At 39.9% G+C, this 20,426-nt stretch overlaps 2 protein-coding genes across 3 annotated transcripts; one reads left to right on the top strand and one right to left on the bottom strand.

Moving 5' to 3' along the window:
* Window positions 1–488: 488 nt before the first annotated feature.
* On the top strand, window positions 489–12,546 carry LOC145496557 (phospholipase C-like). Of its 2 annotated transcripts, XM_081476259.1 has the most exons (5): window positions 489–532; window positions 898–1,058; window positions 2,133–2,274; window positions 3,124–3,226; window positions 11,849–12,546. In XM_081476259.1, the coding sequence occupies exons 2-5, from the start codon at window positions 926–928 to the stop codon at window positions 11,939–11,941; spliced, it is 471 nt and encodes a 156-aa protein (XP_081332385.1). In that variant the 5' UTR covers window positions 489–532; window positions 898–925; the 3' UTR covers window positions 11,942–12,546. The 2 variants fall into 2 exon arrangements, with proteins under 2 accessions (XP_081332385.1, XP_081332384.1); XM_081476258.1 differs by lacking the exon at window positions 489–532 and having other exon boundaries at window positions 821–1,058; window positions 11,849–12,545.
* Window positions 12,547–12,551: 5 nt separating this feature from the next.
* LOC145496564 (uncharacterized) lies at window positions 12,552–20,051 on the bottom strand. The gene is made up of 7 exons (XM_081476265.1): window positions 20,015–20,051; window positions 16,962–17,034; window positions 16,503–16,653; window positions 15,089–15,330; window positions 14,423–14,443; window positions 13,631–13,838; window positions 12,552–13,054 (listed from the first exon to the last, which is right to left on the bottom strand). Exons 2-7 carry the CDS (start codon window positions 17,014–17,016, stop codon window positions 12,565–12,567), a joined length of 1,167 nt encoding a protein of 388 aa, XP_081332391.1. The 5' UTR covers window positions 17,017–17,034; window positions 20,015–20,051; the 3' UTR covers window positions 12,552–12,564.
* Window positions 20,052–20,426: the final 375 nt, after the last annotated feature.

The raw sequence follows: 20,426 nt of genomic DNA, 5'->3' as shown, positions 1-20,426 counted from the left end.
CACCAAAAAGTTGTTGCTAAAAGTTGAAAAAAAATTAACATGTTTGCCATGGCAAAATCAAGTTTCTGGAACAATGACATGCCATAATGAATTGTCCCCAGACAATTTTACTTTAATATCGAAGAAGTTTTAACCCGTTTAAGCGAGGCGGCATTTGTTCTCATGAATGGCTGGCCTCTGAGATCGCGCTACATCTTCACGGTTTCAGTCTTACTCAAAGACACTCAACATAGACAAGCCAGCTAAATTAAATATGCCATGTTTATTTAACGTTGTACTGGCAATCAATAATAAGAAGCAATAATGTAAAATCATGCAAACACAGCTGTTTTGTAACCAAATAGGAATGAGCAGTCACCGAGATTCCCTGCTACCTGAACTATTCTCTATGTTATCTCAGTTTTAAAATGTCATTACAGTGTCGTTAGTTAACTAAATTAATTCTGACGAAACTGCTTTCAGTAAATTCTTAGACGTCGTTACTGAATAAGTTAAGTAAGACAAAATGTTAATAACGATGATGACAAAAACGGTAAGTCTAATGCTAAGTAAAGTAAGAACTAGATAAAATTCTTAAAACTTGCTTATTGCTGCAAGGTTTAAAGGAAGTACCAGATCTACGTCTATTTAATTTTCCGACGAGCGCCGTTAAACATTTAACTCTTAGTGCACACAAAGTTTACAAAGGGCAAGTTCAAAGTAAAAATTTTCCTTATGTAAGTTAATACCAACTTTCGATATGCAAATATCACGGTTTATGTGCCATTACTGTGTTTATTATTGAACAAATATCATTTCAAAGTGTCTTAGTGAGTGAATAAATTACAAGTAGCGAGCGCGAAGAACAAAGCAGTCTTGTAGATGAATGATTTAGTGGGCTCACTTTTCGCTCATCAGGCACTGAAGACCATTTACGTTTGGCGAGATGTTTGTGACGCATTACTGTAAATGGTGTAGTTTTATCGGTCTAGCGCTGTTATTCTTTGTGCCTAAGACGTCAAGTAATGAAAGTAAATGGAGAAATGACGAGAAAGACACCAAGCGAGGCAGTACGACAGGTAACCAGTAAAAAGTCAAGAGCTTTGTCGCTTCATGCGCCACTTAAATAGACGTTCTAATTTCAATTTTTCTAAAACAGTGCACAAAAAGTATGCAGTTTTCAAGATGTATAAACTTAGTAGAGAAAAACTCGTGCGGGGATAGCAGCCGTTTGCGGTGAAAATCTACATATTAAAAAGAAAGATAGATGAATCAATTCAAGAGCAATGGACTGGTTGCAGGCTTTTTTGAAAACTTCGTACATGGACGAATTTAATAATGATTCTGAAACAAGAAACAGAGGTTTTACTTGTAATAGTTTAATCATGCATTCTTTTCGTCAAACAGTTGAATTTGAGAGCCTTTTCTTCGTTAGAAATTTCACTGCAATACCAAATAGCCGCGAGGCATAGATATCTTGCCACGTCTTCGTTATATTTTGGTATGTATTATTCATCTACGCTCGATCAACAGCTGTTCAAACGATATTTCATCTAGCACACTTCTTTTATTTCTGTGCACCTTTGGTCTAATAACTAAACTAACACATAGCAACCAGAATTGTGTTCCGTCATGCAGACCAATTTACACTTGGGCAACGCTTTTAAAATATAAGAAGACGCTATATAGTATTGCTGCTTAAGAGATTCTTTACACAGCAGATTACTGCATGGTTTTTTTCTAAATTTTCAAAATTTTCCATAATTATTTGTTCAAAATTCCAAGAAGGTGAAATTCTGAAAGCAAACTGGCGTTTAAATTCTGAGATAATATATATATATATATATATATATATATATTTACTGAGACAGTGGCGGATCCAGACCTTGAGCTAAGGGTTAGGGCTGGGGGGCGGTTTTATTTATTTATTTATTTATTTATTTATTTTTTGCTTGCCCTGGCGGCTTTTCTTCCTTCTGCGATTTTTTTACCCAAAAAAGGGGGTGGGGGTGGGGGTGGGATGCGGGCCCCCCGGGCCCCTAGATCCGCCACTGAAAGAGAAGATTAGAATCTATAAGAATATATCCTGGTTGGTGTGTTATGTGATTGCAATTGTTACAACTTTTCCTCCTGCGACTTTCTTTGTGTTTTAGCTTTATATTATGTGTCAGTGACAACCGCTGACGAGCAGTGGGCTGGGACCGATGCTGATGTCTTCATACAAATCTTCGGAAAGAACGAAAATACATCAGCCGTGGAGTTAACTAAGTCTGGCAACCTATTTGAAAGGGGAGAGTAAGAATTATTCCATTTTCTTTCACGTCCATAACAGTACTTGGTAACATAACGCTATTTCCAGGATATAAGAGCTTGGTAGCGATTTCTTCAGCTGGGCCACGAACTGGCACTCATGCGGGAAAAGCTTCCCGGTTTTCCCGTCCGCTAGACCATCTCAGCATGCCCGACCGAGGAAGCCCGGTCGGAGGCAATGAATTATACAGTACTCGTTTTATTTGCTCTCGGCCTCTTTACACAACCGTAGCAAACATTCAAACACCGCCAGTATATTCATGTACAAATATTTAACATGTGTAAAATAACAATCCTGTTGATAAATTTACTTGAAAAATGATTTGCTCAAATTTATATAATTACCTCGCGTATATGATGTTAACGTTATAAAACGAAGGGTAAATGCGAAGCAAAGGCCGTAAAAAATGCCGCTTTTGCCACATCATTTACACCCCGGCCGGCCGCTTTTAATGATTTGCGCAGCTTCCGGTGGCGAATAGTTTTCGTTGGAAATTGTGGTTTGTGCAGTAATAAATGCATAAAAATAGCATAATGATCAGAAATCAAAGGGTCATGAACCATAACATTGTCTATAAGTTTACACTGATTTCTAGTAATGATTAAATCCAAGATATGACCACTTGTGTGAGTCGGCGTAGTCACCCATTGTTTCCCATTAGTGGAAAATGGCGCTATATAAATGTATATTTATTTATTTATTTATTTATTTGGAAAAAAGGGGCATTTACGTACCTGATTTTTTTTACGATGTGTGAAAGAGATTTTTTCACTTCAGGTAGCAGGTTTCAGTTATAACGTTTTTTTTTTTTTAAATTAATCCATATTTTTCAGCGTTGATGATTTTATTTTGGTGGAAAATGCTGTTGGCTCTTTGGAAAAAGTGGGAATTAAGCGCAACGAGAAAGGTGTATGGGACGATTGGAAGTTAGAACTGGTAAGATATGCTACATGTACACAATATTTGAGAATCAATTTATACTTTGTTTCAGAATGCGCTCTCAGAAAACACCTTGGGTCCTATAAAGGCACACATTACTCTGTTTTTGCATTTTGTCGTGTTCTGCAAGGGCACCCAGCGTGACTGTTCCACACTGCAGCTAAAAAAAGGGTGTTTCCTACGAAGTTCATAGCTGAGTGTTAAAGATGTGTTCGTTCTGTGTCGCTGAGAGAGACTTTCTGTCTGTAGGGAAGATGGACCCTGCTTAGGAGAGCAAAAAGTATACCAATTTAGAGCTAGAAAAAGTCGAGCTGTTAGCTAGTGATGAATTCTTCCAAAATTGTTAGTTGTGTGCTTCTGACTATGACGGGACGCACGGGGCTTCTACTGTAAGTACCGCAGAGAAATGGTAGGAAATTTTCCTAGCATTCCTTATATACTCTCACTAGGGTTCTTCGTCTTGCGGCCAAGGAAGGCGTCATAATCTGTTTCAGTGACATGTCGATGATATCAAATTAAAACGTAAACCAGAAAGGGCCGATGAAACATGAGACAAGCTTTAAACTGAAGTCACGGTATTAATAGCGCTTAAAAAGTAAATAGTGCGTTTGAGTCATTTTCGATGCTTTCAAATGATGGCCGACTCCACCGACGCCAATAATCTGAACAAAACAAGGTCATTATATATCGGATCACGTCTAAACACACGTGAAGAAAGACTTGGGCAGGAAAAAAACGTGGGCGGACAAAACCGGGGAATCAGCCGATAAATCAAGTAATCCCGCAATGATGAACGAATTACAGTTATTGTGTAGAAAATATCGCACAATTACACAGCCGAGGGCAAAAAAAAAAAAACAAAGCGTGAGGAGAAACTTAGTACATGGAGCTAAGATAGATTGCCAGTGCTTTAGGTGACCATGCACGGATTACCAATGGCTTGGCCAATGGTTCGTACACGCAACGAATCGTTAAAGTCCGTAAGTAACGACCTCCGAAAGAAGTGAGCCCACCCCCCATCCCCTGAAAATAGAGGAACTAAGGTTCAAAAGTATAATTATTTTTCCAATCAGTGACCTGAATAACGTATGATAAACTGATGACGATTCAACTAGGGAAGGTATAGCTTATTCCAGGAGGCGTCATGAAGCGCCCTGGTAAAACAAACCCCGCAAAATTTTCATCAAGTAACAAGAAGGTACTAACAGGACCTTTTCTTCAAATTGAAATTTCTAAAATTGACAACGCATAAAATGAACTTTTAATCGTATTGAAATTAAAAAACTCGACCAGAGCAGTTAAGTATTTATAAAGCAGAGTAACGTAGCAGTGCATCATGAACAGTAAATAGTTCATGAATAATTTAAGGTATCTTACATCACGGTGTACATATAAAGTGCCCACCCATGTGCCAGCAACATAAATTTGAACTGGAACGAGGAATTTCTAAACGATTTATAAGAACTCAGTGTTTTTACGAACTACACCCACAGCCTTAGAGGAATACAGCCCTGTTCTCACAGAACTTTTAAAAAACAAACAAACAAAAAAAACAAACAAACAAACAAACAAACAAAGCAAAAAACACCGGGAAGAGATACTTAAAATAGAAGTCATTTGCGTTCCCTCATGGCGTGAGAGATAATCGCCCATATCAACTTTCTTTTCTCTCGCAAGTTCTCTCGCGTTTAGAGATGCGCTACACTCGCGTTTTAGGTCCAGGTATCCAAACCAATGGTTACCTAACTTTTTAAATTTCTACTTTAGACCCTCCCGTAAATCTACACACATGTGTTTCATTTGTGGAAAACTGTCGATTTGCACAGTGTTTAGGTTGGAGATTCTCGCCCATGAAAACTCTTTTTTCTCTCGTAAGTTCACGCGCGTTTAGAGATGCGCCACACTCGCGTTTTAGGTGCGGAGATCCCAACCAATGCTTACCTAACTTTTTAAAGATGGTACTTTTAGCCCTCCCCCAAATCTACACACGTGTATTTCACTTGTAGAAGTCTGTCGTTTTGGACAATGGTTGGGTTAAAGATTCTCGCCCATTTATATCTTTTTTTCCCTCGCGTGTTTTCGCGCGTTTAGCGATGCGGCCCACTCGCATTTTTGCAGTAGGGATACCTGAACTCTGCTTACGGGCTCTCTAAAAATGCTACTTTTGGCCCTTCACCAAATCTAGACAAATGTATTTCACTTGTGGAAGTCTATCAATTTGGACAGTGCTTAGGATGGAGATTCTCGCCCATATCAATTTTCTTTTCTCTCGTAAGTTCTCGCGCGTTTAGAAATGCGCCACACTCGCGTTTAAGGTGCGGGGATCCCAACCAATGCTCACCTAACCTTCTCAAGATGCTATTTTTAGCCCTCCCCCAAACCTATAAACGTGTATTTAACTTGTGGAAGTCTATCGATTTGGACAGTGCTTGGGTAAGAGATTCTTGCATATATCAACTTTCTTTTCTCTCGTAAGTTCTCGCGCGTTTAGATATGCGCCACACTCGCGTTTTTTAAAACGCACTCAAAAGTGCAGATATCCCAAGCAATGCTTACCTAACTTTTTAAAGATAGTACTTTTAGCCTTCCCCCAAATCTACGCACGTGTATTTTACTTGTAAAAATGTTTTGATTTGGAACGTTCTTGGGAAAGAGATTCTCGCCCATTTCAATTTTCTTTTCTCTTGTAAGTTCTCGCGCGTTTAGAGATGCGCCACACTCGCGTTTTAGGTGCAAGGATCCCAACCAATGCTTAGCTAACTTTTTAAAGATGCTACTTTTAGCCCTCTCCCAAATCTACACACGTGTATTTCACTTGTGGATGTCTATTGATTTGGACAGTGCTTGGGTAAGAGATTTTCACCCATATCAGCTTTTTTTCGCTAGTAAGTTCTCGCGAGTTTAGAGATGCGTCACACTCGCCCTTTTGATGTCGGGATCTTTAACTATGTTTACTGGACTTTTTAAAGATGCTAGATTTGGCCCTTTCTCAATTCTACACACATGTATTTCATTTGTGGAAGTCTGTCGCTTTGGGCAATGCCTGGGGCAAAGATTTTCGCCCGTTTATATCTTTTTTTCACTCGCGTCAATTCTTGAATTAGTTTAGAGTCCCTGGGACTCGGAAATATCGCCCAAGTTCCTGGAAATCTATCGACCCAAAGTTGGTGAAAATCACGCTGCGCGTTGCCCGGTCTCGACGACTTTCTAGTCACTAAGTGGCTATATTTCGGCCAGACTGCTCATAACGAAGCGTTCAAAAATTTTTCCTGTCTCCATTTCACTGAAAACTAAAGTCTTCTTAAGTTAGTTTAGAGTCCCTAGGACTCGGAAATATCGCCCAAGTTCCTGGAAATCGACCCAAAGTTGGTCAAAATCACGCTGCGCGTAGCCCGGTCTCGACGACTTTCTAGTCAATAAGGGAATTAAGACGGGCTATATTTCGGCTAGACTGCTCATAACCAAGCGTTCAAAAATTTTATTGTCTGTCCCTTTCACTGAAAACCAAAGTCTTTTCGAATTAGGTTCGAGTCCCTTGGTCTCGGAAATATCGTCCAAGTTCCTGGAAATTGACCCAAAGTTTGTCAAAATCACGCTGCGCGTAGCCCGGTCTGGGCGACTTTCTAGTCACTGAGTGAGTTAAAGAGGGGCTATATTTCCACCAGACTGCTCATAACCAAGCGTTCAAATATTTTTCCTCTGTCCATTTCACTAAAAACCGTGATCGTCTTCTCGAATTAGTTTAGAGTCCCTGGAACTCGGAAATATCGCTTAAAATCCTGGAAATTGACCCAAAGTTGGTTAAAATAAACCTACGCTAGCCCGGTCTCGGCGACTTTGAGCACTGTCCAGATCGATAGACTTCCACAAGTTAAATACACGTGTGTAGATTGGGGGGAGGGCTGAAAGTAGCATCTTTAAAAAGTTAGGTAGGCATTGTTTGGGACTCCTCCACCTAAAACACGCATGTGGCACACTTCTAAACGCGCGAGAACTTACGAGAGAAAAGAAAGTTAATATGGGCGAGACTCTCTCACCCAAGCACGATCCAAATCGATGAACTTTCACAAGTGAAATAAACGTGTGTAGATTTGGGGGAGAGCTAAAAGTTGCATCTTTAAAAAGTTACGTAAACACTGGTTGGGATCCCTGCACCTAAAACGCGAGTGTGGCACATCTCCAAGCGCGAGAACTTACGGGAGAAAAGAAAGTTGATATGGGCGAGACTCTCCAACCCAAACACTGTCCAATTCGATAGACTTCTACAAGGGAAATACGTTTGTGTAGATTTGGTCGAGGGCATAAACTAACATTTTTAAAGAGCCACGTTAGCATAGTTGGGGATCCGCACTCCAAAAACGCGAGCTTGCCGCATTGCTAAACGCGCGAAAGCACGTGAGTGAAAAAAAAGAGATAAATGGGCGAAAATCTAAAACCCAGGCATTGTGCAAACCGACAGTTTTCTACTAGTAAAATACACGTGTGCAGATTTGAGAAAGGGTAAAAATCTAGCATGTTTAAAAAGTCAATTAAAGATGGTTTAAGATGCCGAGACCAAAACCGCCAGTGTGGCGCATCTCTAAACGCGCGAGAACTTACTAGCAAAAAGGAGGTTGATATGGGCGAGAATCTCTTACCTAAGCACTGTCCAAATCGATAGATTTGCACAAGTGAAATACACAAGTGTAGATTTCAAGGATGGCTAAAAGTAGCATCTTTAAAAAGTGAGGTAAGCACTGGTTGGGACTCCCGCACCTAAAACACGAGTGTGGCCCATCTCTAAACGCGCGAGAACTTAAAAGATTAAAGAAAGTTTTTAGGGGCGAGAATCTCCAACCCAAACACTGTCCAAATCGGTAGACTTCCACAAGTGAAATACCTTTGTGTAGATGTGGTGGAGGGCATAGCATAGTTTGGGATCCCCACACCAGAAACGCGAGGTTGCCGCATTGCTAAACGTGTGAAAACACGCGAGTGCAAAATAAGATATAAATGGGCGAAAATCTTAAACCCAGGCATTGTCCAAAGCGACAGACTTCCACAAGTAACATACACGTGTGTAGATTTGAGAAAGGGCCTAATCTAGCATTTCTAAAGGTCCAGTTAGCATAGTTTGAGATGCCGACACCGAATTCGCGAGTGTGACACATCTCTAAACGCGCGAAAACCCGTGAGAGAAAAAAATATAAATGGGCAAGAATCTCTAACCCAAGCATTGTCCAAAGCGACAGACTACGACAAGTAAAATACACGTGTGTAGATTTGATAAAGGGCCAAATCTAGCATCTTAAAAAAGTCCAGTAACCATAGTTTGTGATGTCGGCATCAAAACTGCGAGTGTGGCGCATCTCTGTACGCGCAAGAACTTACTAGAGAAAAGAGAGTTGATATGGGCGAGAATCTCTCACCCAAGCACTGACCAAATCGATCGACTTTCACAAGTGAAATACACGTTTGTAAATTTGGGGGAGGGCTAAAAGTAGCATGTTTAAAAGGTTAGCTTAGCACTGGTTGGGATTCCAGCACCTAAAACGCAAGTGTGACTCATCTTTAAACGCACAAGAACTTATAAGAGAAAAAAAGGTTGATGGAGGCGAGAATCTCTTACCCAAGCACTGTCAAAATCGATGGACTTCCACAAGTGAAATACACGTGTGTAGGTTTGGTGAAGGGATAAACGTAGCATCTTTAAAAAGTTAGGTAAGCATTGGTGGGGATTTCCGCACCTAAAACGCAAGTGAGGCGCATTTCTAAACGCGCGAGAACTTACGAGAGAAAGAAAGCTGATATGGGCAAGAATCTCCAACGCAAACACTGTGCAAATCGATAGACTTCCACAAATGAAATGCATTTGTATAGATTTGAGAAAGGGTCAAATCTAACATCTTTGAAAAGTCCAGAAAGCATGGTTTGAGATGCCAACACCGAAATCGCGAGTGTGGCGCATCTTAAGCTTTAAACGCGCGAAAACACGCAAAAGAAAAAAATTATAAATGGGCGAGAATCTCCAACCCAAGCATTGTCCAAAGCGAAAGACTACCACAAGTGAAATACACATGTGTAGACTTGAGAAAGGGCCAAATCTAGCATCTTTAAAAAGCCCAGCAAGCATAATTTTAGATCCCGACACCAAAAGCGCGAGTGGGGTGCATCTCTAAACGCGCGAGAACTTACTAGAGAAAAGAAAGTTTATAGGGGCGAGAATCTCTCGTCCAAGCAATGTCCAAATCGATAGACTTCGACAAGTGAAATACACGTGTGTAGATTTGGGGGAGGGCTAAAAGTAACATCTTTAAAGTGTTAGGTAAGCATTGGTTGGGATCTCCGCAGCTAAATCGCGAGTGTGGCGCAGTTCTAAACGTGCGAGAACTTACGAGAGAAAAGAAAGTTGATAGGGGCGAGAATCTCTCACTCAAGCACTGTCCAAATCGATAGACTTCCACACGTGAAATACACGTGTGTAGATTTGGGGGAGGGCTAAAAGTAGCATCTTGAGAAGGTTAGGTGAGCATTGATTGGGATCCCCGCACCTAAAACGCGAGTGTGGCGCATCTCTAAACGCGCAAGAACTTACCAGAGAAAAGACAGTTGATATGGGCGAGAATCTCCAACCCAAACACTGTGCAAATCGATAGTGTTCCACAAGTGAAATACACGTGTGTAGATTTGGGGGAGGGCTAAAAGTAGCATCTTTTAAAAGTTAGGTAAGCACTGGTTGGGATCCCTGGACCTAAAACGCGAGTGTGGCGCATCTCTAAACGCGCGAGAGCTTACGAGGGAAAAGAAAGTTGATATGGATGATTATCTCTCACGCCATGAGGGAACGCAAATGACTTCTATTTTAAGTATCTCTTCCTGGTGTTTTGTTGTTGTTGTTGTTGTTGTTGTTTTTTTTGTGTGTGTTTTTGTTTTTTCAAAATACTATGAGAACAGGGCTGTATTCCTCTAAGGCTGTGGGTGTAGTTCGTAAAAACACTGAGTTCTTATAAATCGTTTAGAAATTCTTCGTTCCAGTTCAAATTTATGTTGCTGGCACATGGGTGGGCACTTTATATGTACACCGTGATGCTAGATACTTTAAACTATTCATGAACTATTTACTGTTCATGATGCACTGCTACGTTACTCTGCTTTATAAATATTTAACTGCTCTGGTCGAGTTTTTAATTTCAATATGATTAAACGTTCTTTTTATGCGTTCCTGTTAAAAATGATGTAAAGTGGTCAATTTTAGTAATTTCAATTTGAAGAAAAGGTCCTGTTAGTATCTTCTTGTTACTTGATAAAAATTTTGCGGGGTTTGTTTTACCAGGGCGCTTCATGACGCCTCCTGGAATAAGCTATACCTTCCCTAGTTGAATCGTCATCAGTTTATCATACGTTATTCAGGTTATTGATTGGAAAAATAATTATACTTTTGAACCTTAGTTCCTCTATTTTCAGGGGATGGGGGGTGGGCTCACTTCTTTCGGAGGTCGTTACTTACGGACTTTTACGTTTCGTTGCGTGTACGAGCCATTGGTCAAGCCATTGGTAATCCGTGCATGGTCACCTAAAGCACTGACAATCTATCTTAGCTCCATGTACTAAGTTTCTCCCCGCGCTTTTTTTTTTTTTTTTTTTTTGCCCTCGGCTGTGTAATTGTGCGATATTTTCTACACAATAACTTCAATTGCCGAGCATGATAATACTGCGCGTGGCTCCCACTGCCAACGACATACTCAGACAAGTATTCCAGATCATCTGGGTTTTTATTCCTTAAGATCTGTTTTAAATTAATTAATCAAACGCTCCTTTACGCCCGGACAAGCATCTCGATGCAAGCTCAGCGTTTATTGTGATGGCTTTCATTGGGTAAACAAGACATTAACGTCTGCTCGCAGCGCTCAACATCCATTCGTAGGCACTTTGTATATTTAAGTTCAGTTCGTAGATCTGAACTTGGTTGAGGGGGAGAAGCAGAGGAAGGTTTATGTTGTGTAATTCGTTCATCATTGCGGGATTACTTGCTTTATCGGCATTCCTCGGTTTTGCCCACTCGCATTTTTTTCCTGCCCAAGTCTTTCTTCACGTGTGTTTAGACGTGATCCGATATATGATGATCTTGTTTTGTTCCAGATTATTGGCGTCGGTGGGGTCCGCCATCATTTGAAAGCATCGGGATTGACTCGAACGCACTATTTACTTTTAAAGCAGTATTAATATCGTGACTTCATTTTAAAGCTTGTCTCATATTCAATCGGCCCTTTCTGGTTTATTTTTTATTTAATATCATCGACTTGTCACTGAAACAGATTATGACGCTTTCCCTAGCCGCGAGACGAAGAACCCTTGTGAGAGTATGTAAGGAATGCTGGGAAAATTTTCTACCATTTCTCTGCGGTACTTATGGTAGAAGCCCCGTGCTTCATAAAAAAAATATACATTTCATTTTAAAAAATAGTGCCGTTTTGATTTTGCCAGTTTTTTCTATAGTCCTTCTCGAAATATCTCTGCGCGCTACTCACACTTCTAAATTAAAGCCCAGCACAAAAATCGCCTATGCATAGAACCAAACGATAATAAACTATAAATAGCTTCATATGATTTTTAGACACTTATCGATGTTTTTTTTGCTAGGTCACTGTAAAGCCCGCAGGTTCTCTCGTCTATAAGTTTGCCTTCAATGAGTGGATTCCAGCCAATGAATGGGTGTACAGTTATGGTGGCTAAGTGCAGAGTCATCACCTCAACATTTGTACCAGGATAGTCTACTATTGTAATCATGAATGTTGATTCTTTACTATGTTTAGATTACTAATTTAGCTACTCAACTGTCAAGGTGTTTGGTAGGAATAAATGAAAGAGTTTCTCTTGACAAAAGGACCTAGATATCAATGCTTGCATCCCATTCATTAGTAAAAATTCCAGCTCATCTCTAGGCTATCAGTACATTAATAGGTCTGAGATCTCAGCAATCAGTTAAAATCCGGACGGATAATTAAAACTTTGCCCATTCAGTTCTGAGCTATACCGTAAACCGATCGAGACTAGAGCAGTTGTAATAATCCAAAAGTGAGATTTCAAGGGTGTGTATAGCACCCCTGATAATATGAACGAGCAGTTTTGATTGTCAGAGAGGTTATAGAACAGTGCGAAATAAATACAAGAAATCGTTAAAACCATGGCTGTAGTTGTTTTGTTATTCTAGTTTATTTAAAATGCAGCTTCTGTTTACAGTTAAGTACCATTCCATTTTTTTGCGAACATCCCTGAGAAGTAATCCCCTACTACATTATACGACTTAGTTATTCATTATTGCAAAAACACCTTCTCACAATTCCGACGGGGAATACCTAACGAATGAAAATGTTGCCACGGGGATTCATTACATCTTTGACATGTGACAGGCCGTTTTGGCCACAAGGGTCATGCGTGGGCCAGTTGGGGGACTTGGTCGAGCTCTCCCAGTAGTAGTAGGTCTTCAAATAGGTAGAACTCTTTGAATAGTAGAGATGAGGTCCGAAATCTTCCGACGATTCTTTAGTTAGGATGCGTATCTCGTCAGGGGCAACATTGTGGCAGGTAGGGGCGATATTCTTGACTACTTGGCAATCCAAGGTCCCAGCTCTGCAGTCCACTAAGCTTCCAGTTCCTTCCTTACATGTGATCCAATGATTGATGTTAGACTTGACCATGAATTCCTGTCCAATTTGTTTCCACAAGTCGAAGTTCATGGCACCCAACTGCGTCTCACGTAAGGGAGTTTTCTTTGACACGGGAACGTCCCCGTTAGCCGGCCACGAGGGGCGTGGTGTGACAGCGTTACTTCCATCCAAAAATTTCCTATGAAGCGAAATATATAAAATAACTATGTAAACGTTACTGCTGCATCGCCCCTCGATAATATCAATTGCAGACCATCATCTCTTGCTTATAGTGAATTATCTTTGGGGTGGGGGTGGGGGAAAATCCCATATAAAAAGGCGGGGTTGCTCGTCCTCTAGATTAGAGGAGTAATTCAAGGTTTTTGTTCTTCAGTGGGGTGTTGTGTAGACGAAACGTCACTATTTTTAGTTTTAGGGTGCACTCGAAGAAATAACAATAAAAAACTCTCCCATTTCCTATTTTTAACCTCCATTTCTGCCGCTCTTTAGAGTCTGGTCTACTTCCACGGGCTCTTCCCGTCTGGAGAAGAATCTAAATTGAAAAGCGTTCACCTCCTCAACAAAATCCTTTCCTACAACGCTTGAGCCTAAGCGAAAGACTCAACGAAACGCACCCATACTGCGGCAGCATACATTTCATTTAAGAAATGATAAAAAAATGCCAGCGTAACTTGTGAAGCTCGAAAGAGAATACTGGTAAAGAGCAGATCTAAAGAATTACTGATATCTTTTTTACCATCCCTCTCTCACTTACGGATAGTTTGTGAAGGTATAACTGTAAACCAGTGTCCACCCTCCGCCGTCAGTCTCTTGATCACAGTAAGCCCTGAAAGTCTTTCCTGCTGGGTTTATCCAGTACACTCCTGAACCACCCTGAGGATTTTCGACTTTTACAACTTTGCACGAGTTGCCAGGGTGCTGCTTGTCTTCACCGGTTTTCACAGAGGGAGTGGTGGGTGGAGCTGAAGAAAATGATGGAGTGAGAAGATCATAAGTTATGAAGATCTCCTCAACGGGTGAAGCACAGGGTAAGTAATGCCAATTATCTACATACACTAATCACAGAGCATGCTAATATACTTGCACAGAATACTGGACCCTGGAAAGTAGGCTCAGGATATTAGGCATAGCACAATGGACACAGTACACCGGGCATAACACAGAGCACGGGACACATCGCAGAGAACTCTGGTCAGTGTAAACTTAACACTGGACACAGAAAACAGAACACTTGACACTGAAAAGTAGACACAGGATACCAGACATAGTACAATGGATGCAGTACACCGGTCATATCACACAGAGCATTGGAGACAGAGCAGAGCAGTCTAGACAGTGGACACGGGACACTGGACACTGGACTCTGGAAAGTAGGCACAGGACACTACATACAGCACACTGAACACAGTACACCAGGTCTAGGACACAGAGCACGGGACACATGGCAGAGAACTCTGGACAGTGGACAAGGAACATTGGACACAGAACACGGAACACTGGACAAAGGAGATTTTTCCGAGCTAACACATCATCTTTTCTGACATACCTTGGGTAGGCTTTCCTCTTTCTGCGGAAAAAAAGAAGTCAATTGGATTCAGTAATGGTTGCTAAGAAGAAAAGATTGCAAATAACTACCAACTATTAGTAACTGCCGGTGGATGTTTTCATTGGCTTGGCCATCATGGTATATGAGCCTTTATAACGTGCTCTACAAATATGGTAAGCGTGCATGTAATTGTTGGGAGCATTGTTATTATTATTCTATTTTAATTTTCTATATTTTGGGGACGCTTTTAATAAAACAATTATTCCACTAGTGCTTGTTGTATATGAGATGGTTGTAGCCATCTCATATCCAGCTTGCCCTTGTGGAATAAGTGTTTAGTAGTGATGGCAACTAGTTAGGTCTAAGAATTTGATTGTGCCAGTTTAGCTTGCATTCACCCAGGTACTCGCAATAAACATCAGTGATTGAAAGAAAAGTTAACTGACGCTGATTCTTAATTACACGTTGAATTCTAATCTATAGTCCACCAGAATTCGACGTTGGTTTGTATAATACTCATAGACTTACTAATGCTCCAAAGAATTGCTCCCAAGGAATATGGGAAATAGTGTTTTGAAGAGATTATTACTTTACTAAGTCATTACTAAGTCATACCTTATCTGAAACGTTCCTGTGCTTAGAGTAATGTATAAACGGCCTACTTACGTTTTTGGCCACAGTAGCGGTAACTCCCAGAAGGCGGCGCGGGCAACTGATACACTAAGAAGTTACCCGCACACCTTTTAACCTTGACGTAGACATATTTTGCGCAGCAGTTATCGCCTTCAGTGAAACACACTTTCTTTCTTCTGGCATTCTTTCCTATTCTCTTCGGATTACCACCAATCATAAAACCAGGATAACTGGCCCCACACGCTGGTCCAGGTTTACAGGCAGTTCTTTTTAACCTGTGGAACCAAAGACAGCTCAGATCTACTCAAGAAAACCGTGTCGTGTGTGAGTTATAACAACAAAGTTTATTTAAAGACAGATCATTTGTTAGTACTACAAGGAAATTTTCAAGGTAGAAATTTTTTCAAGGTAGAAACATCAACTCGGAAAAAAAATCCGAGTTCCAGATGGGATTTGAACCCACGAGCCTCCGTGATCTAGTCGGATGCTCTTACCACTGAGCTCCTGGAGACTCTATGGTGAGCAAGGGTGAAATGTGGGTCTTTGACTGGAACCGCATCGCGCGGTCACACAGCCAAATGATGTCTAGTCGCATATGAACTCACTAACTGCATCGCGCAGTCACATTAAGGCATATCAAAGACGCAACCAACCACCCTCCAAAGTGAGTATTATAAGGAAATTTTCAAGGTAGAAACATCAACTCGGAAAAAAAATCCGAGTTCCAGTCAAAGACCCACATTTTACCCTTGCTCACCATAGAGTCTCCAGTAATTCAGTGGTTAGAGCATCCGACTAGATCACGGAGGGTCGTGGGTTCAAATCCCATCAAGATCATTTGTTATAACCTGAACATAGGGATGCTTGAGAGATAAATACACACATTCATTCGTTTATTTCACGTCCCCTTGAGGCTTTCCAGTGAAATATATAACCATTAAGATAAAAGGTTATGGAGAAAAACAAAAACAAGATATCTTATACTAACAACATCCCTCTGAAACTTTGACGAATCAGTATTTTTCCTAAGCTTACGAAAAGATTTGACTTCCCTGAATTCAGTGTGTAAAAGAGATAGAATTCCACGGTTTTGTTTACATGAAAAATATGTCTACGGAAAAACCAGGATACCTGCAAAAATGAACGTCTACACGTATTCATAAGGGCTATCCTCTCAAAGAAAAATTAAAAATAAATAAAAAAAAAGTTATCCTTCAAAGCCTAGTTATTTTTCTTCATCATATCAAAACTTCTTTTCTGTTCTAATTTTGAGTAGCTGGGCGAGGGAAGCTCGATGACTGATAACTCATAAACTGACTGAACAATAAGGGGAATATATTTATTGAACGAGCGAAAATGTACAAAATGTGTAAATTTATTTGGCGCTATGTTAATTAGACCGTTATGGTGCCAAAGTGATGACAAACTATCAGCTTCTTCCAGTTACCTGTTTGACAATTTAAATCCTGCCCTTCCGGTAAAACGGTACCACTTCCCCGCGCGTAGATCATCCGCGTCGCTTTTCCCAAGATCTTGGGTGAATCGCCTTTCTCTGTCAGCCTCATTCAGCTCTTTGTATGACGAACATGGGTTTCTTGCTATTAAAATTGACATTATAACTTGTTCAGACGACAGAAGTTGTACTATAATAATTTCTTTGCAGCAGTAAGCGGTGAATGTGTCGCGGTACCCTCATGTTGCTAGGTAACGCGACAAATGTAACATGCTGACATATCTTCCTCTTATGTATACGTCAATACAATCCTCTGACCGCTAGCACACATTTAGCCTTTTTTGTTAACTTTAACTTAAGGTTTTACTAACTAATTTTAACAATTCGATGTAGTCATTGGACTGGGTTGTGATAAATTTAGGCTGTATTTAGCAATTAAATTGATGTGTTTACCTCCTTTGGCGGCATGGACATATGACAGCAAAACCACAAACAAAAGAAGCTTCATCTTGAGTTGGAACTAGTTCTGCGCAAATTAAAAAACAATGAATGAAATGAAATAACTTATTACAAACATGGATCATTGGATAACGCAATTCGAGAGTTTTCATTGGCTTAGCCATCATGGTATATAAGCCATTATACCATGCTCTACAAATATGGTAAGCGTACGGGTTATTTTTTGGGGCGTTTTTATTTTTATTCTAGACTAGTTATCAATATATATATTTTGGGGGGGGGGGGAGGGGGGGAGCGCGTTTTTATTAAAACAATTATTCCACTTGCGCTTGTTGAATATGGGATGATTATAGACAACTCGGCGTTACAATCCTCGTTGGTTATCTACCATCTCGTGCAATAATTGCTTAATCTATTAGGCAGAAAGATGAAAGTAACTATTGTGAAGACTGTGGGGTCTGAGAGCTACGTCCCATATTTCGTTGAACGTGTAACATATTGCAATTAGGTATTAGTGGATTACGCGTTTGCTTAGAATAGAATAACTCGAAAGCTCGCTCATACTAATGCAATGCATGCCAATACCTCTCAAAAACGTTTAGGGAAATTAAAAAATCCTTTATTTTTTATACGAATCTGATGTATTTGAACATGGTTGCTCAATGTTATAATTACGGAAACGGAGGATTAATTGTTAAGCAATAAAATTTACAATCATATTAGCTACTGAGTGAAATGTCACTTTGCTCAAAATTACCATTAGTTGTCTTGAGTAGAGACACAGTTCTGCATTTGAATACCACACACTAACAAATAAATGTTGTTTTAAACTCCCGCAAAGTACATGTGAATGTGGCATGTTCCGCATGCACAACATATTGTACAGTTTTCTATGTTCAAATTTGTAAAAAAAAAAACTAAATGTCAGTTGTAAACGTTTTTCAATAAAATCAAGCTTCTTTCAAAGCTTCTGTCCTAGTGTTGCCATAAGCAAAACTTCTTAGTCAAACTTCTTTAAAAGAAACGGTACTGAACGAAAACGCCACTCTTGAAATAATAATTGTTGAAACAGATTTTCTGTATTTCCCCTCTTTACATTGCTACATTCATTTACTTTTTATCCCTCCACAAGTTACAAAGAGTGAAGTGAACGCAACTGATAATAACCACTTATGATCACTAATGATCACTTGAGATCAGTTTTCTTCCTTGATTTCCCATTCTGTTCTTCGCTGGGGAACATCAAATTGCTGTTATATACTTTCTTAGGTGTAAATCAGGTGATAGAGCGATTGAGACAAAGCTATGTTTTAACCATTGGCGATGCACCCAGTTTCACGTTTTCCAAATATCCTCGGCTAAGAACGAAACTGTTCGAATAGGCTATTGCTTATTTGCCTTGCCCTCGATTTTAAACAATTATAGTTTTTTTCGGCGTGAATTTTACATTATCATCCTTTCGTATTCAGCTTTCGTAATCGAAATAGCTTACTCGGCCAGATGAACTGTTTAAAGGAATAAAATTATGTTATCGGGGAACTTTATATTTGGTGTCGACTAGCAATTGTTTAAGGACGATGCTTTTACAAAATGGCTCTACATGTGGAAATTAGCGCTTATAGGAACAATAATTATGGAGAAAAAATGACGAGTTGGAGATCTTACCTTGGAAAAGTTTTGCTTTTTGTCTATCCTCTTGAACGAGTACCGTGAATAATTATAAAAAAACCGAAACATTTAGGTAAAAAACCTAAAGGTTGCTCTATTGCTATATTACACTTCTATTGAAGCCTTCTATTAGACACAGAGCAATTAAAACAAACCATTTTCATTAAGCATGTTTGTAAAACTAAACATTTATTGAAGTCTCCGGTATCTTGCTGTGTGGACGTTTGAGTGTCATTTCATTTTTCTCACCTCCCAGTAAGAAGATAATTAGAAAAGTATCACCATCCTTTATCAATTTATCTCAATTCTGGATAAGGGAGCACATTTTTCTACATTTTTCGCAAGGGTGTAGAGCGATATTTCCTCCTTGCAGTATAAGCTATATTAAGCCCTTACCAAAATTTAGCTCTATTTAACCCTATAAAAATTAACGAGGCCTGTCAAACCGCACATTACTTAGAAAATACGAAGGTTAAGCTCGCCGATTGTTATTCATAGCTGTTTTTGTTTTCTTTTTTTTTCCAGTCCAGTGCTTGTAAAGCGTAAAGTATCACATCGCTTGCACAACACACCTTTCATCGACGGATTCTTTTAATATTTTTTATTATTTCCTCTTAATTCTAGCGTGGTTTTTGTGAAGCATAACGTGCCACTCACCTGACCATTTACTTTTAAGTCTTAGCAACCGCGGTCAAGTCAATAAGTTTTCACAAAGGCGAATATAGATGTATAAATAAAACTCATGACAAAAGCCCCCACTAGTCCTTACAAAACCCACTCTTTCTGCGCATGGTCAGTTGCCCAGCATAGGCACATCTTCAATCCTCAGTCTCTTCCCAGGTCATGTGGGGAGTGATTGGGTTTTGTTTTTTTCTGACCACGGTCGTGAAATATTTTCCTGCTATTCTCGCTCTAGGAGTGTTGAGAAGGCAACAGTTTTGCCCATATGCATGCGTTCTTGTTTTAAGAATCATATATTGCTCTCTGGCAGTTATTGAGTTAATGAAGGCAAACAAACCCGATTTAATTAAGGACTTGTAACTCCGTTCAGTTTCATTCAAAAAATGTAAAATGAAACGGTGAATTGTGTGAAAGTGAAGGTAAAGAGAGAACTTCCGTGGCAAGTCGACTCTACCACTCACAGGCAACTCAAAATTTAACGTAGGAGGGCAAGAGGTGGGAATATCTACCACAGCTCAAAATATTAAGCATATTTTTCTTATTACAATGGCGCTTCATTTGTCCATTTTGTTTGAGAGTAACGTTCCCTGTACTGTTTTTACAATGAATTGTGCCCTTACAAGGGCTATAATGAGACTAATTTTATTTACTGGCCTAAAAACCGAGGGAAAAAAAAACATAAAATAGAGCTTTCTTACCTTTACGGCAGTGCCTTCCTGAGTGCCTTGGTCGATGTAACTGCGATTTTGTTGATTTTTCACGTCGCGTTATATTATTACAAATGTCTCTTCACTTATTAACTGTCAATACGCCATGTCACATTGCCTCCTTAAATTATTTACATGACACTCTGGCGTTACTGAGCGTTACAGTTAGCATGGCATCTGGCACGTGAGAAACTACAATAGTTGAGGACTTAAGTTCGTGTTGTCAGAGGCTAGTGTCAAATCGGTATGAAAAACGTTGTGGGTTCGACTTTCGTTAGCCGGCTTAGAAATTTGCTTTTTCGCGAAAATTCGACTTGCGTCCCCTTTTTTTATTTACGCTTTCAGGCAAGTCACAATTTCACTCATCCTTATTTACATTTGTCACTTTCAAATTATCGAGCCT

This window comes from Orbicella franksi, chromosome 9 (genome assembly GCF_964199315.1).
Source record: "Orbicella franksi chromosome 9, jaOrbFran1.1, whole genome shotgun sequence".
Taxonomy (NCBI): Eukaryota; Metazoa; Cnidaria; class Anthozoa; order Scleractinia; family Merulinidae; genus Orbicella; species Orbicella franksi.
Note: the sequence above shows the minus strand (reverse complement) of the source record. Positions and strands in the feature narration are given on the sequence as shown.

What these genes read in the sequence shown, in the direction of transcription:
- LOC145496564 (XM_081476265.1), bottom strand. Translation starts at nt 17,016, where the DNA reads ATGAAGCTTCTTTTGTTTGTGGTTTTGCTGTCATATGTCCATGCCGCC. An exon ending in GGATTTAAATTGTCAAACAG is followed by an intron (nt 15,331 to 16,502) that starts GTAACTGGAAGA and finishes TTGGTTCCACAG; the next exon opens with GTTAAAAAGAACTGCCTGTA. An exon ending in TATACCTTCACAAACTATCC is followed by an intron (nt 13,055 to 13,630) that starts GTAAGTGAGAGA and finishes TTCGCTTCATAG; the next exon opens with GAAATTTTTGGATGGAAGTA.
- LOC145496557 (XM_081476259.1), top strand. Translation starts at nt 926, where the DNA reads ATGTTTGTGACGCATTACTGTAAATGGTGTAGTTTTATCGGTCTAGCG. An exon ending in CAAGCGAGGCAGTACGACAG is followed by an intron (nt 1,059 to 2,132) that starts GTAACCAGTAAA and finishes TTTGTGTTTTAG; the next exon opens with CTTTATATTATGTGTCAGTG. An exon ending in ACGATTGGAAGTTAGAACTG is followed by an intron (nt 3,227 to 11,848) that starts GTAAGATATGCT and finishes TTTTTTTGCTAG; the next exon opens with GTCACTGTAAAGCCCGCAGG.